Below are 14490 nucleotides of genomic sequence, written 5' to 3'. Positions count from 1 at the left end.
ATCACCCTGCTCATAATTTCTTATAAATTAATAATATATTGTAACTTTTTTTTTAATGGAATGTTGTTGTCCACATAGGTTCAAGTCTATGGCAGAAAAGGTAGTTTGTCATTATACCAATTTTTCTTTCTTCTTCTAGTTAAACATTTATGAGATCTCCAGTTCTCACCACAACTAAATGTTCTTTCACTACAGTAGTACACATCTCTCAGTACTACTTCTTCCCACTCCCATGGTAAATCATTCTTTTTTCTTTCTTTTTTAAAATAAAGACTTTAAAACATCTAGAAATATTTATTCTTGACATCGTCTATACTTTGTAATTATACTTATTCATCTTATGTCTCTGCTATTTGGCATAAGGCTTGATGAATATTTTGCTCACATCTGTTTAGTTTTGTTTTTTTCACAAACATCTCAAAGGCTCCTTTTGTTACACATCTATATTTTTTGCACTGCTGATTAGGCTCAGATTTGCAGGGACTAAAGATCTGGCGTCTTTTCAGAAACTATTATTTCATTCTTTTTTTTTTTTTTTTTTTTTTTTTGGTGTGGTTTCTAGTGGATATTGTATTTTTAAAATATCATTTCTTTACATTTGGAGTTTTTTTTCTTAGTCATTTGTAGTATTAATTGGATACTTTGTCATTGGATAATTTAACCGTGGTGTCTTGGCGTTTGAAGCATAGGGTGTTGGGGGTTTTGTTGTCTGTCCAGAAGACAAACCTATGGTTTCTTTCAATTGTTTCTGTGTTTTTTGGTAGTCTAAAGTTTTAGACAGTTTTCTTATATTAAGTTCTGTTATTACCTTATTTGGGTTGTTTCTTTAAAAATTCTTCCGAAAGACCTTTAATGCTTAAATTTTCTCTATATTCTGTGCTTAAGATTTGGTTTGGAAATAGAACATATGTTCTTTAATGTTATTGCCTTTTCCTTCTATTATGCTAGATTTTCCCTTCAGTATTTTTGTATTACAATATGGTTAACCTTTTTAAAAAAAAAAATTTGTTTTTTGGAGAAACCCAACAATGGATTCAATTATTTTCTGATAATTGAGTTTTTATTACTATATTGAAGCTTTTACTTCCAATAAGTATATGCATTTTCATTCCTAATTTCTTTGTATTGTGCATTTTATTTCCCTTCCCGAACCAATGTGGAATATGTTTTGGGTTCATAATACCATCTTGATGTTCCACAGGATTCTGTGTTTTATCAAGCATTGATTTACTTTCTTTTGTATTTTAATATATAATGTTTTGAGGATTTATTACCTATTTTATTTCCAGATTCTCTTTGGAACCCACTCTGGTGATTTATATTTAGGGTGGGTTTTTGAGTTTTCAACCTTCTAAAATCTTTGGTGTTTCAGCCTATTTTCCTTTTATTTACCCATTACCAATTTAGCTATTCTTCTTGTGCTGTGGATACAGTCCCAAGTCTGTACTGCAAAGCTTTCACCAGCCTTCTTCTACTATGGAAGATTTAGGACTCACCAACCTTAGTTTTCTACCTTAAGTAGCTTCATAACAGGCAGGATTGGAGGTAGCTGGATTTTAATTCCCTTCCCTTCTCTAGTTATTCTGAATCAAGATCTGGTTTATTTTGAGGAAAGACAGGAGAGTATGTTGCAGACTGTGTTAGCGGACCATTCAAGGCAGAAGGTAATATTTTTTCTTCTTCCCTTCCCCCTTGTGCATAGGTAGAATTAATATCTGTTACTCTGCATCAAGATGAGGGCTTGTAGGGAGTGAAGTATGCTGGCAAAATCTCTGCTGATGTAGGGAATCCCAACTTATCTCACGGTTTTGTTTCTCCTTCCATTGTTGATGATGGTGGAAAGGAGGTGCTAAGTAAGCCTATTAAGAATTGTTGCTTTCTGTTAATTCTTAAAAATTTTTAACTTGTCACACCTTTCTCTTTTTTGTCCTGTAACTGCAACTTTAATTGCTCCTCATTTGTTGAACAATTTTTCTTTAATTTTTTTTTTTTTTTTTTGCTTTTTAAAGAATGAGGAAAATGTCTAGTTTGTTACCTTGTTGTTCTCCTGACCTGGAGCATAATAATTCTATGAGTACTTTAGGAAGCTCTTTGGTAGGACCTGGTAAACTTAACTTTTTTTTTTTTTTTTTTTTTTTTTTTTTTTTTTTTTTTGCTGAGGCAGTCGGGGTTAAGCAACTGCCCAGGGTCATACCACTAGGAAATGTTAAGTGTCTGAGACCAGATTTGAACTCAGGTCTTCCTGACTTCAAGGCTGGTGCTCTATCCATTGCACCACCTAGCTGATCCATTAATTTAACTCTTAAGGAAAGATATGTGCTACTTTATTACCTCCTTGCTTTTCTTGGATATCGATTCCTCCTTAACCAGCCCCTGAGACCCCATCCTTCTAAGTTCAAAAACTGACAGCTAACAGAAGCAAAATAAGATCTGAGTAGTTCTGCTTTTCACCTATCCATCCCAAACCAATGATCCATTTCCTTCTTTAATTCTTTGCTCTTTCAGGATAGCTTTTTTTTTTTGGGAAGGGGAGGGGATTGTTTTATTTTGTTGTTAGCTCTCTACATCAATCTCAGTTCATGCTGAATTTGATTCCTTTCTCTCTCTCTCTCTTTTTTTTTTTTAATTTTGTTATTTTTTTTTAACATGGCTGTAATTTCTTGCTGAATTCTCCTCTGTTAATAAGAAAAAAAAGCAATAATCATGTATCTGTATCTGACTGTGTATGTCTTATAGACCATCACACCTGTGCTGAGATAGAGAGATCTACTATAGAAATAGAGAGAGTTACTATAAAGCCTCTGAAACCTAGAACTCTACTTATAAGATCATATGCTGCATATTCATACTTTCTCTTCATTATCAATTTTTTTTTTGTATATGTCTTTTAAAAGCCTAACTCGACTCCGATTCTTTCCCTGAGCATCTATGTTGTTCTCTTTGTAAAACTTCTCCCTTCCCTTTTTTTTTAGATTTGTTTCTGTGTTCACAGTTGAATTTTTAAGAATTTTTTTATCTCTTTGGGCTAATTTCCTTGACAGTTTTTTCCTATGCTATCCTTTTTTTGAATCTTTTAAAACCAAACCTCCCAAAATCTTGATTGTATATTGACTGTGATGGGCTTTCCCTGTTCTTTCATGAATTTTAAAATTGAGTGTTTTTTTTCCTCCTATGATTTAAGCAAAACAGTTTTCCACTTTGGCTTTATTCAAAAGTATATCTCATTTTGTACCTTCATTTCATCTTTTCTCAAGAGCTGGGAAGCATGCTTCATCATTTATTTGGAATTGTGATTAGTCAGTTCATATAAAAAAGGAACAATTATTGTATAATATGTTGTCAAAGAAGACATCTTTGAGATGGTGACATTTGAGTAGAATGAGTAATATTTTGAGAGGTAAGGGCAGTGAGGAAAAGACATTCCAGGAAGAGAGAATTATTTCGATAAGGGTACAGATTTGGAGAAATATAGTGCTTATTTAAGTAATCTCAAAGCTATCTATTTTGGCAAGAGCATCAACTTCCTATTTGGCAATAGTGAAAAAATAAAACTTGGTTGGTAAGTTAATGCTCTATCATGAACAATTTAAAATTGCTAGCTTTAAGAGTTTTGAATTTATGTCCTAGGCAATAGGGAGCTATTAAAAATTTTTTTCAACTGGGAAGTAATCTTATTTGAATAGTACTTTAAGAAGTTTACTCTGGCTATGGAATATAGGGTGGATTAGGACAGGAAGAACCTGGAGTCAGGAAGACTACTGAAGTAATATAGCATGACCTAGGATTCTGGCAGTAAGAATGGAAATCTTACTTTGTACTCCTTCCTTAAATCTTTTCTCATTGAATGGTGGGAGTGTTAGAATATGATCTAATATTAATACCTGACAAAATCTTAACTACAAAAGAAGATTAAGATCTATTTATCTGACTATGAAAGAAGGGAAAAGGTACTTATTGTAAAAGTTAATAGTGGGTGTTTGTTGGTTAGTTCATTAAAATATAAGCTTTTATTGATAACACTGAGTGTCTTCTCAAAAGTTTTGGGAAGGATCATCATCTGTAGGTACTCAAGGAAGAGATATCAATGATAAGATAATGTGTGAGAAAAATAATTGAACGAAATAGGAAGACTTTTAAAATGATTTATTTATTTGACCTCATCCTCATAATGAGCTTTTTTTTATAGACTGCATGGATTTTATGTTTTCATATGAAATTTAAATTGGTAATATTGCCCAATTATAGCATTCTTATCTAAAGTTACATAACAGAAAAATAATGCAGTCTTTAGATTCCCTATGTGGAGTATCTAAACACTTGGATTATTTTGTGTAATAGTAAAATTTTGTTTCCATATGAGTACCTGTTTAATTGCATCTTTATTATCATCCAGAAAAGTCTTACTATTGTGTGACTAATTGTCCTTTCTCTTTCAGAACTAACCCAGATTGAGGATCCAAGAGAACAATGGAGGAGGGAGCAGGAGCGGATGTTGAAAGAATATCTAATTGTAGCCCAGGAGGCTCTCAATGCCAAAAAAGAAATATACCAAATTAAGCAGCAGCGTTTTGAACTAGCACAAGAAGAATACCAGCAACTGCACAAGATGTGTGAAGATGACAGTCGCTCTTATGCAAGCTGTGAGTTTACATGTTTCCTCTGAGGGAAACACCTTTCTCTAAAGGTTATCTCTCTAAAAAATTGTCACCAAGAGAATTCCAAATTAAAGAGCTTAGGTTCCACTTGAACTAGTAAATCTGGAGAATTTTTATTCCATTTCTGAAAGGCAGCAGAATTGTTTTTTCATTTATCATTATTCATTAGATCCAAACTGCTTTATAATTGGTCTTGATAATAACCTGTCTAGGGTAGCTGGGCTCTATGTATTCAAAAGTGAAGGCATGATAGTTAAGTTTCTGTTTACTTACATAATTTTATGGGGCTACCCTTCCTCCCCCCTTTTGGGAGGGGAGGAAAGAGTTCTTTAATCTTGGAGGTTGAAAGAGGAGCTCCTTCATTTGCACAAAGCATCTTCTTTCAATACCTAAGATAGAATGTATTTTGGGGAATATGGCAATAGTAACAAAAAATGACATTTATATAATCCTTTAGAGCTTGTAAAGTGGTTAACACATATTTGTCATCAGAAGCTCTTAATAACCCTTTGAGGTAGGTACTCTACAGATGAGAAAATTGAAACTCAGTGATTTGCCTATGAATACATAGTGAATTAGTATCAGAAGTAAGTTTTGAATGTGAACCTTTTCTGCCTCCAAGTTTAGTACTCTGTGTACCATGCCACATTGCTTCTAATAGTCATCTGAAGAAGAATATAGTAACAAATAGGTGGAGATCTTTTTCTTTCTCTGACAAAGAAATCATATATCCTAAAATCTTTAAACAAGATGTTCTAGTTTTTTCAGAGACCTTAAGATTAGTCTGTCTTATTGCTTATTTAGCAGACTTTGAGATAGTAACTGTGACCAGGTATTTGATTATGCTACTTTCAGTATAAGCATTTTGGACTTGGTCAATGAAATCCATAGGACTTTAAGCCATTTTCAATAAAATAATCCTCCAACAGAATAGGTAGTCATTTTACTATATATATCTTTGAGAGACTTTATTGAACATTTCATTCTACCAATGGTAACAAGATTAGGATTGTCCTGATGATTAAGCCTTTGAAATAATAATAATAATAATAGCATTTTTATAGCACTTTATGTTTTGCAAAGCACTTTACAGATACTATCTCATTTTATCTTCACAACATCTTGAAGAGTTAGGTATTTTAAGAGATTTGCTCAAGGAGTTCATACAAACAGTAAGTGTTTGAGGTAGGATTTTACTTCAGCCTTTATTCCAATGCCCTGTTTATAGCACCACTTATGTGTGGAGCTCATATTTGGGAGGTTTTATTTTACTAAACAAGAGAAACAGAGACCCATAGTGCTAGTTACCAATTCGTCAGGTAAAACGCTATTATATTCAAATCCATAATTTTGGCATTAGGGGAATTCTCAGTAGGGCAGATTGCAACCCACCTATGATGCAAGAGAAAAATTTTAGGCAACTATCTACGTCACATAAAAATTTAATGAATTACCTAGAGTCATAAAGCTAGTAAATGTCAGGAATGAAGTATAATGTCATATCTTCACGAATCCAAGCTTGGCGATCCAGCCTAGTATACCATATTGCCTCTTTGGTTATTACTACAACTTATATTTTAGAGAGTTTGACCTACAATATTTAGATTAGAATACTGTTAAGATGACCAGATTACTAGTTTCATTTGTTGCTGTTTTTTGGCTGAGTTTTCCATACATGCTAGGGTGAAATCCATGGCTCCAGTTTTCCCCATTGTAAGGAGATTATATGTTTGCGTCCTATTTCATGAAGCATTATTCTTCCTTGAAAGAATGGAGGATGTTTAGGACATTAAGATTTGTTCCCTTGAAGTAGGGTATATTTTCCTATTCTTCATGGATTAATTAATAATAGGCATCATATTGGATCAGCTAAATTGGCTAGGTCAGCTCAGTACCAGTTATAGGAAACAGATTATTTTATCTTCACTGAATTTGGAAGACAAAGAGGACAGTGTTTCAAACTTGCACTTAATGGAAATTTTGTTCATTTCCATGCATCCAAGATCTTATAGTTGAAATTCTACTGAAACTTTTACAGAGTCTGCTATTAAGACTCAGTGAATACATTTCATTATATATGACAAAGTCCAGTTTGATCAGTTCCTTTCAAATGCTACCAAGATCACTTTGACAAAAATGCTTTTGTAGCAACAAATGAAAACACTGGACAAGAAGATGACTGTGTCTTTCTTGCATATAGAAGGTGATCCATAAATATTAATTAAATTGAAGAAAAAAGTTAAGGAATTACTGAAGAATACAGGAGAGTTCTGTATTGATTAATTAATTGATTTAATAAATCTTTATTGAACACATACAGGTCTATGACAGGAGGTAGTGCTGGAAGGAAATCAGGTTTTCCACAAAGTAGAGGTGAGAAGAAAGAACATGTCCAGTCCTGGTAGCTAGACTTGTGTTATCTAATTGTCCTTAAAACTGGATCCAGCTTGTTATTAGGCCAAAGAATTTTTATTTTATTTTGAAGGCAGTGAGGAGCCACTGAAGCTTTTTGAGCAGATGGCTGGTTTATCCTTTAGAAATACCAATTTGACAACTCTGTGGATGATATTTTGTAGAAGGAAGAGAATGAAAGTAGGAAAACACCTATTAGGTCTCAAAGTTTTTTGTCTGGGAGGGGTCATCATCCAAAGATTTGGTCATCATCCCCATAAACACCTACGTTCACTTAGTTCAACCCACTAAACTATCAATACTGGTATTCAGGAACAATTAAGAGGTCATTTTGATGGTCTAGGGAAGAGATAATAAAGGCCTGAATGAGAGGAAGTGATAAATTGAACAGTTGTTTTATGGACAGCAAGGCAGTAAAATCTGAGTCTGAGAGAGATTTAATCTCTTGCCCATGAAAACACAACTCTTCAATGTCTGAGGTAGTATTCAAGCCCAGATTTCCTGATTCTGAAGTTACTAAACTAAGTTGTCTTTTCACCTCTGACCTTTATTTAAATCTTTTAAGGTTTGCAAAGTGTTTTTCATACATAGTCACATCTGATCCTCACACCCATGTGTCATGTGACATGGCTACCAAAGCTATTAACATTCCCATTTTATAGATGAGGTAAAGATGTGCACAATTTTTAATGCAAGATAGAACGTTAAATTTAGTAATGTGCATACAAATTCTATACATAGTTCCAAGATTGGTGGTTTAGTATGTTGAAAGGGTGGAGATTGGGACTGATAATGATGATGATGAACAAATCAGTAAGGAGTTTTGAAGTAATTAAGAAAATTAGGCAATAGTAATTCACTTGAGTTCCTTTTCTATAATAAAGGAACATAATAGCCATGGTAAAAAGTAGAAGGAATAGGGCCACAAAGTTGCTTTATGGGTTTGGGAAAAGATGAAGTGTAGGAAACTAATGCCTCACTAGATTTTATGGTACTGTGAGAACATAATGCAAGTAAAAATTTGTATGTCCTGAATGCATTCCTTTCTAAGCCTCAAAGAATTCTGTCTGTCTAGTCAAAGAAAAGAACAGAATGGTATTTCTGAAATGACAGGTAATTTCTGATAGAGGAAGCAAACTGACTGGTGTTTCCATAGAACACCTTGCCAGCATTACTGTTGGGTTATGTCTCAGACACCTAAAGTATCTGAATTTTTTAGGGGAGAAGTTCCATTTTTATGTGTTGCTTTCTGAACTGGATCGAGAGGTGTTTATTGTGTTGTGTTGTATTGTTTGGTCTTGTTATTCTAAAGAGCTAACCATGCCAGAGACAATTGGCAGGAATATGAGTACATATGTGCTTTCCCTCTGAACTGTTTGCTTACTGATACTATGAAAGGAATCTAGGAGCTAGTCCAAGTTCTTGGCAAGTTGCTGTCTGTCACTGGAGTTTAGATTGAGTTATTTAACCAGTTTCATGAGAAGTGTACTGGATATGGCTAAATATGGCTACTGTATAACAAGATTCTTTGAGATCTAACAGATGTGCATCCTTAAGTGTGAATGGCAAGCCTTAGTGCTTTTCATGTGTTTGTATTAAAAACAAATCAATCCAACAAATGTTTATCCAATGTTTCAATTGTGCACTCTATTAGGCACTGGGAATACAAAGAAAAAAAGGAAAAACTATCTTCCCTCATGAAGCTTATGTTCTGCTTATAGACAGATGAATAAATACAAAAAAAAAAAAAGTTAAAGTAAATAAAGTAATTTAGTGCTTTGTGGGAGGCATACTATCCATTGAGAATATCAGGAAATCTCTTGTATAAAAGATGGCACTTAAGGTAAACCTTGAAGAGAGTTTTTGTTTCTGAAAGACAGAGGTAAAGAAGAAGAATATGCTAGGCATGAGAGACTATAGTCTGTGCAAAGTATTGAGAACTCAAATTAGGAGAAATAAGCATCCTAGAACTTATTTCATAGCCAGGAAACTGAAAAAGTATGGTAACTGGACTTGGTGAATAATTATAGACAAAATAAAATCTGGATTCAGTATATATACAAAAATACATATATACATATATAGTATATGTAATGTAGTGCAGTAAGTGTTCTGATATTTATAATCTTAAGAGAGATGGCCAGAGTCACAGAGAAAGTTACTTGCCAGGGTCTTTTAACTAGTATATTTCTGAAGTAGTACTGGAACTCAGGTTTCTCTGATTCTGAGGCCAGCGCTATTCATTTAGGGATAGAAGTCTAATAATTTCTAGATTGCTCTTTCCTAATAATAGTGATTGTAAATGAAAGAGAGTTAAAAAATGATGTGATTTCAGTATGCTTTTTTTGGGCTAGTGTTTTGGAGCTGAGGAATATTGTGTTCCCTAATATACTTGTGCCTTTTACTCTCTCTCTTTTTATTAAATCTTTTTATTTTCAGCACTCACCCCTGCAAAACCTTGTGTTTCAAATTTTTTCCCTCCCTTCCCCACTCCCTCCTCTAGATAGCAAGTAATCCAATATACGTTAAACATGTGCATTTCTTCTATACGCATCTCCACAAAAATATTGCACAACAAAAATCAGATCAAACAAAAATGAGAAAGGAATAAAAAAGCAAGCAAATAACAACAACAAGGGTGAAAATACTATGTTGTGATTCACACTCAGCTCCCACAGTACTCTCTCTGGGTGCAGATGGCTCTCTCTTATAAGACCATTGTGCTTTTTACTCTCAAAATGATAAGGTTAAAATGTGATTAGCTAGTCATCTATACATGAACAGCTAGAACTGAGGGGAAGTTAGAATAAGTGACTAAATGAATGAAGAATGAATTTTAAAATGTAGTTATTAAGCACTTTCTGTATACCAAGCACTATACTTAGTACTGTGGAAACAGACAGTCCCTGCTCTCAAGGAACATCTATTCTGTTAGATGTTCATCTATTCTCTTCATCTATATACATCTATTCTGTTAGAACATATAAAAGAGAGTCAGAGTTAGAAAAAGAGAGGGCAAAGGTACATGAGCAGCAGTATGGTTTGAAAATACCTAGAAAATAGAATAGTGGCCTGATTTGCAGCAAGAAGAGGTGAAAGTTTGCCAATCAGAGAGGCCAGGGACTCACAAATAAGAGGAAGAAGGCCAAGAGTATAGGTGATATGGTTGATAATGGCATGGTGGTTTGGTTCATGGCAACATAATGTTAGTTTAAATTCTACTTCTTGGATTAAGAAGCCCAGTCATTATTGGTTTAGATAATTGGAACATCTGTACAAAGGGCAGTATTGATAGACAAGAATGACTGTTGGAGCTAGATTTATATAAATTATCAGCTAGATCAAGCACAACATCTAGGGAGAGAGAAGGATAGAAGAAGCACATGTTTTCATAATCCTTTCAGATGCTGCAACCTGAATCTTTGGTATTCCATGGAAGATGGAAGAGGACTTCTGGGTGAATAGAAGCAAGGGGAGTTTCATAACAATAATATAGCTATATTGGTTTAGAAATTTTCTCTACTTTTGAAATACACTCTTTGCTTGCCTCTCTCTTAATACTGATTTTTCTCCACCCTCTCACAATAATTTTCTGTCTTTCTTCCTAGATTATCTTTTCCATCCTGTCTTAAGAACCTTTCATCACTCAAGGCATTAGAGCAGAGGCTGTGTGACCACCTGTCAGGTGGGCTCCAGAAGGGATTCTTAATTTGGAGGGAGGTTGAAATAGATTGATTAAATAGCTGATCTAAAACATTTATTAAGCATCTATTGTAAATTAGATATTGTACTAGAGGGATACAAAAACAACAACAAAAGTATAGCAATTCTTGCCCTAAAGAAGCTTTTGCTCTCTTTGGGGAGATAATATGTAATTAAGTGAATATATATAAAATAAACAAGTGGGTGTTTTTCAGGTAACTTTAAAGATCCTTTCCATATCCAAGTTTCTGTGATCTCAGCCAAATCCCAAGAGATATACCCAAGCTGGTCAGACATCAAGTGTCTGGGAAAGAAATTTCCTTATCAATTCAGTGAGAAAGTAGGGCTTTAGACCCACCCTAAATTCCATCATGAGGTGGTGGTGAAGCTCTTCATTATCAGTCACCTATCCTGCCAACATTCTTTCTTAGGCTACCTGCCCATCCCATAAAGATTCTTCCACTTGTTCTCTTTAAAGAGTTTCCTTACTCCTATCTGACCTAAGATAAAAGCCACTGACAAATCTATCCAGCCTTTTGTTCTGATTGACATGGACATGTTGGGACAGACTGGCGAACATGGATCCTGTTGAAAGGTTGTATCACTGCATTTTTGAAGCTTATTATCTGATAAGTGTCAATTCCAAGGACTGGTAAGCCTTATTTGTTTATAGGGACATAATTACTTGTATTAACTTTTAAAAAAAACTCTCAGCTTGGAAGTGTGCCCACCAAACATGGCAAAATTACCCACCAATAGTATTGTTGGATTTTAAGGGCTTTAAACTACTGTTCCTTTGCTGGTAGCTCCTCCCTTTTATTCCACTCCCTGTCAGTTTTGTTCTTGATTGTTTTACAGGTGCTTCTTTGTGGGAATCTTCTCATTGGCTTGATAATTAGTATTAGTTTGGAACCTGTCTGTTCTTGTTAGTCCTTTGCTAGGTTGCTCTCTAGTTCACTTAAGCAACCTCCCTTAATCAGCCATCCCTGCAGCTACACAACCACTGATAAGTGATAATCTCTTGGAGAGATCATTCTTAAGGTTAGTGTTCTCTAAAGGTGTAACATCTCTCTATTATTGCCACTAATTTCCCACAGTGAGCAAAATACCTTCTTTTCTTTTTTTGAAACATGAATCACATTTGATCTCTTATAAAATTATCTTTTTTGGCTGAGCAAAAAATACCCGACTTCTCTCTACTACACAGTACAATACAATACAACATACTAGATATGTGATATATGTGAGTTGTTTATAACATCTGTCCAACCAAACTGCTAGGAAATAATTCAAATTATGGATTTGCCTATTTCAGTGGAAGCAGAATTGTCATACTAATAGTCACAGCATCTGAGTTGTCATAAATTTTTATTAGTCCTCATTCTTTCAAGTTATTCCAACCTTTCTATGCTTTACTTCCCTGATTTATAAAGTAAGAAAAAATGATAGCTGACTTGAATTCTTTAGAATTTTATAAGTAGAGATGAAGTAGAGTATGTTCTACCTGATAGTGTAAGGGAGAATGATTGTAACCAAGACAAAAAAAGAAAGGAAAAAAAAAAGTATTTAGCAAAAGCAAGCAACATTTCAACTATATCTGCCAATATATGTAAAATCTACTGCTATAGGGAGATTTATCTTCTCATCGCTCAACTACTATTTTGCAGTATCATAAAAATTCCTTTATTGAAGAATGTTAGACTTGGAATATTTTATTTAATATTTATCTCTGAAATGGAATTGAGTAGAAAAAAGGGAAGAAGAAATAAAGGAAGGAAGGAAAGAAGAAATGATAGAAGGAAACAACGAAAGAAAAGAAAGAGAAACTGAGCATTACTCAGGAAGCTTATAACAGAGTTCACATACATTCCTGATTTATTTGGATTACTTTTGTGAATTTTTTACCACTAGAAGTAAAACCTAAAATATATTGTCCTCCTCATCCCCACCTTTATACTGGGTTCAAAAATTTAGGTGTGTGTGTGTGTGTGTGTGTGTGTGTGTGTGTGTGTGTAACTTTCAGTGTGAAAATTCCCTTCTCTGATATAGATCAGATCAGCTACTTGTGTGTAACTTGTAATATTAGTGAGTTGCTTGTGACATCGAAAGGTTAAAAGACTTGATTAGTTTTATATGACTAATATCTGTCAAAAGAAAGAATTTGAACCCCTCCAAACTGGATAATTATGCTTATATTTTCTGTAGAAATTTATTAAGATAATTTATTGACAAGGGGGAAATACTTGTTTCAGTTTTTTCAGTTAATATTAGCAATATGCATTCTGTGATTGAAATTAATGATCTCGATCATTTCCCCCATTTTTAATGTAAATGATCCAAAAAGTTAACTACAGATTTGTATATTGCAAATGGATATTCAGAATAGGCTGGAATGATTTGCTCTAAGATGGGGTCTTTGAAGCTTTGACCTTGGAAGAGAAATTCAGAAAGGCCTTCCTTGGGGATACTTTGTGGTCTTTTAAGCACCTTAGAAACCTCATGGTATTCCAGGATACGCTTCCTTTTACTATTCCTCCCCTTCTCCCCTGTCAGATAGTTGTATCCAAGTAAATTTACCCTCTTTTTCCACCATTGGCCTGTGATGCAAAAAAGAAAAGACAATGCTTTTGTTTTGATGTTTTGTTTTGATGATTTCCATATTATTTTGGTCATTCAGGTATTTATTTGTTATTCATACTTATGCCTGAAAACTTTCAAGGCTGGAACTTAATATTGAACTTTGCAGGCTATTAAAATAGTATTATAGAGGATATTATTTATTTTGATTTCATACATACACAGTGACATCTCAACCATAGTAAATTTTTACAGATATTGTAGGTAGGACTAAAGGTTTGAGTAATAAAGGGTCTCAGATCTGTAGCTGCTGACTGTGCAATACTGTTTTGAGAACATCTAAGTTTTGGGGAGATTGTGGTTCTCTGAGAAAAATTTAAAATAAAAACTAGCCTTTATTAGCTAGTATAATAGATAAGTAGCTTTTATTAGCTACTAACAGATAATTATAGAACTTTAGAGTTTACAAGGGACTTAGTGATTATCTTTTATGGCACTCCCCCTTTTTGGAGGGGAAGAAATTGGGGCTAAAACACTTGCCCAGAGTCATACAGTTAATTATATGAATTCACATTTGAATTCAGGTTCTCCTGATTCCAAGGCTGGTGCTCTGTTCACTACACCACCTACCTGCCCCTATAATTCCTTCATTTTACAGAGGAGGTATCTTAAACTCAGAGAAATTAAATTACTTGTTCAAGATTACACATCTAAGTTAATGACAAGAGTTGAACCTGGAAACCAGTCTCTCTAATTCCCATGCTAGTTTTTTCCTCCTGCACTTTGCTAGCAAGCTGAGATGGAAGGTATTTTGCTAAATTACCAGCATGATTAATTTTTTAAAAAATACGTTAATAAAGAATCATTTTAATTAATTTTGCATTTACTCTCAACTGAGGCCATTTAACCACTACATTACTAACTTAATTCCTTTTTTATGGATTTGAACATTATTTCTACCCTAGGCAAAAATGAAGCCCTTTAAAAAGAATTTACATATAGCAAAGCCTCAGTTATTGTAGATCAAGCAGCTATATTCCAGGAACAATTTTACACCTAGAAATGGAAGTAAAAAGATTTGAGAGAATAGAAACAATGCTGAGTTTAGAGTCAGGAAAGTTCTGTATTTGAATGCTTTGTGTTA

General features: G+C 34.0%; 1 protein-coding gene across 1 annotated transcript in view; it reads left to right on the top strand.

The window, feature by feature from the left end:
- The window catches only part of WWC3 (WWC family member 3), a 187052-nt gene that overhangs the window by 89914 nt on the left and 82648 nt on the right, over window positions 1-14490 (top strand). The window contains exon 3 of the mRNA XM_051984543.1: window positions 4437-4640. Within this exon, the coding sequence (XP_051840503.1) occupies window positions 4437-4640 (204 nt within the window). The remainder of the gene's footprint in view (window positions 1-4436; window positions 4641-14490) is intronic.

The sequence above is a fragment of the Antechinus flavipes genome, chromosome 3, assembly GCF_016432865.1.
Source record: "Antechinus flavipes isolate AdamAnt ecotype Samford, QLD, Australia chromosome 3, AdamAnt_v2, whole genome shotgun sequence".
NCBI classification, from domain to species: domain Eukaryota; kingdom Metazoa; phylum Chordata; class Mammalia; order Dasyuromorphia; family Dasyuridae; genus Antechinus; species Antechinus flavipes.
Note: the sequence above shows the minus strand (reverse complement) of the source record. Positions and strands in the feature narration are given on the sequence as shown.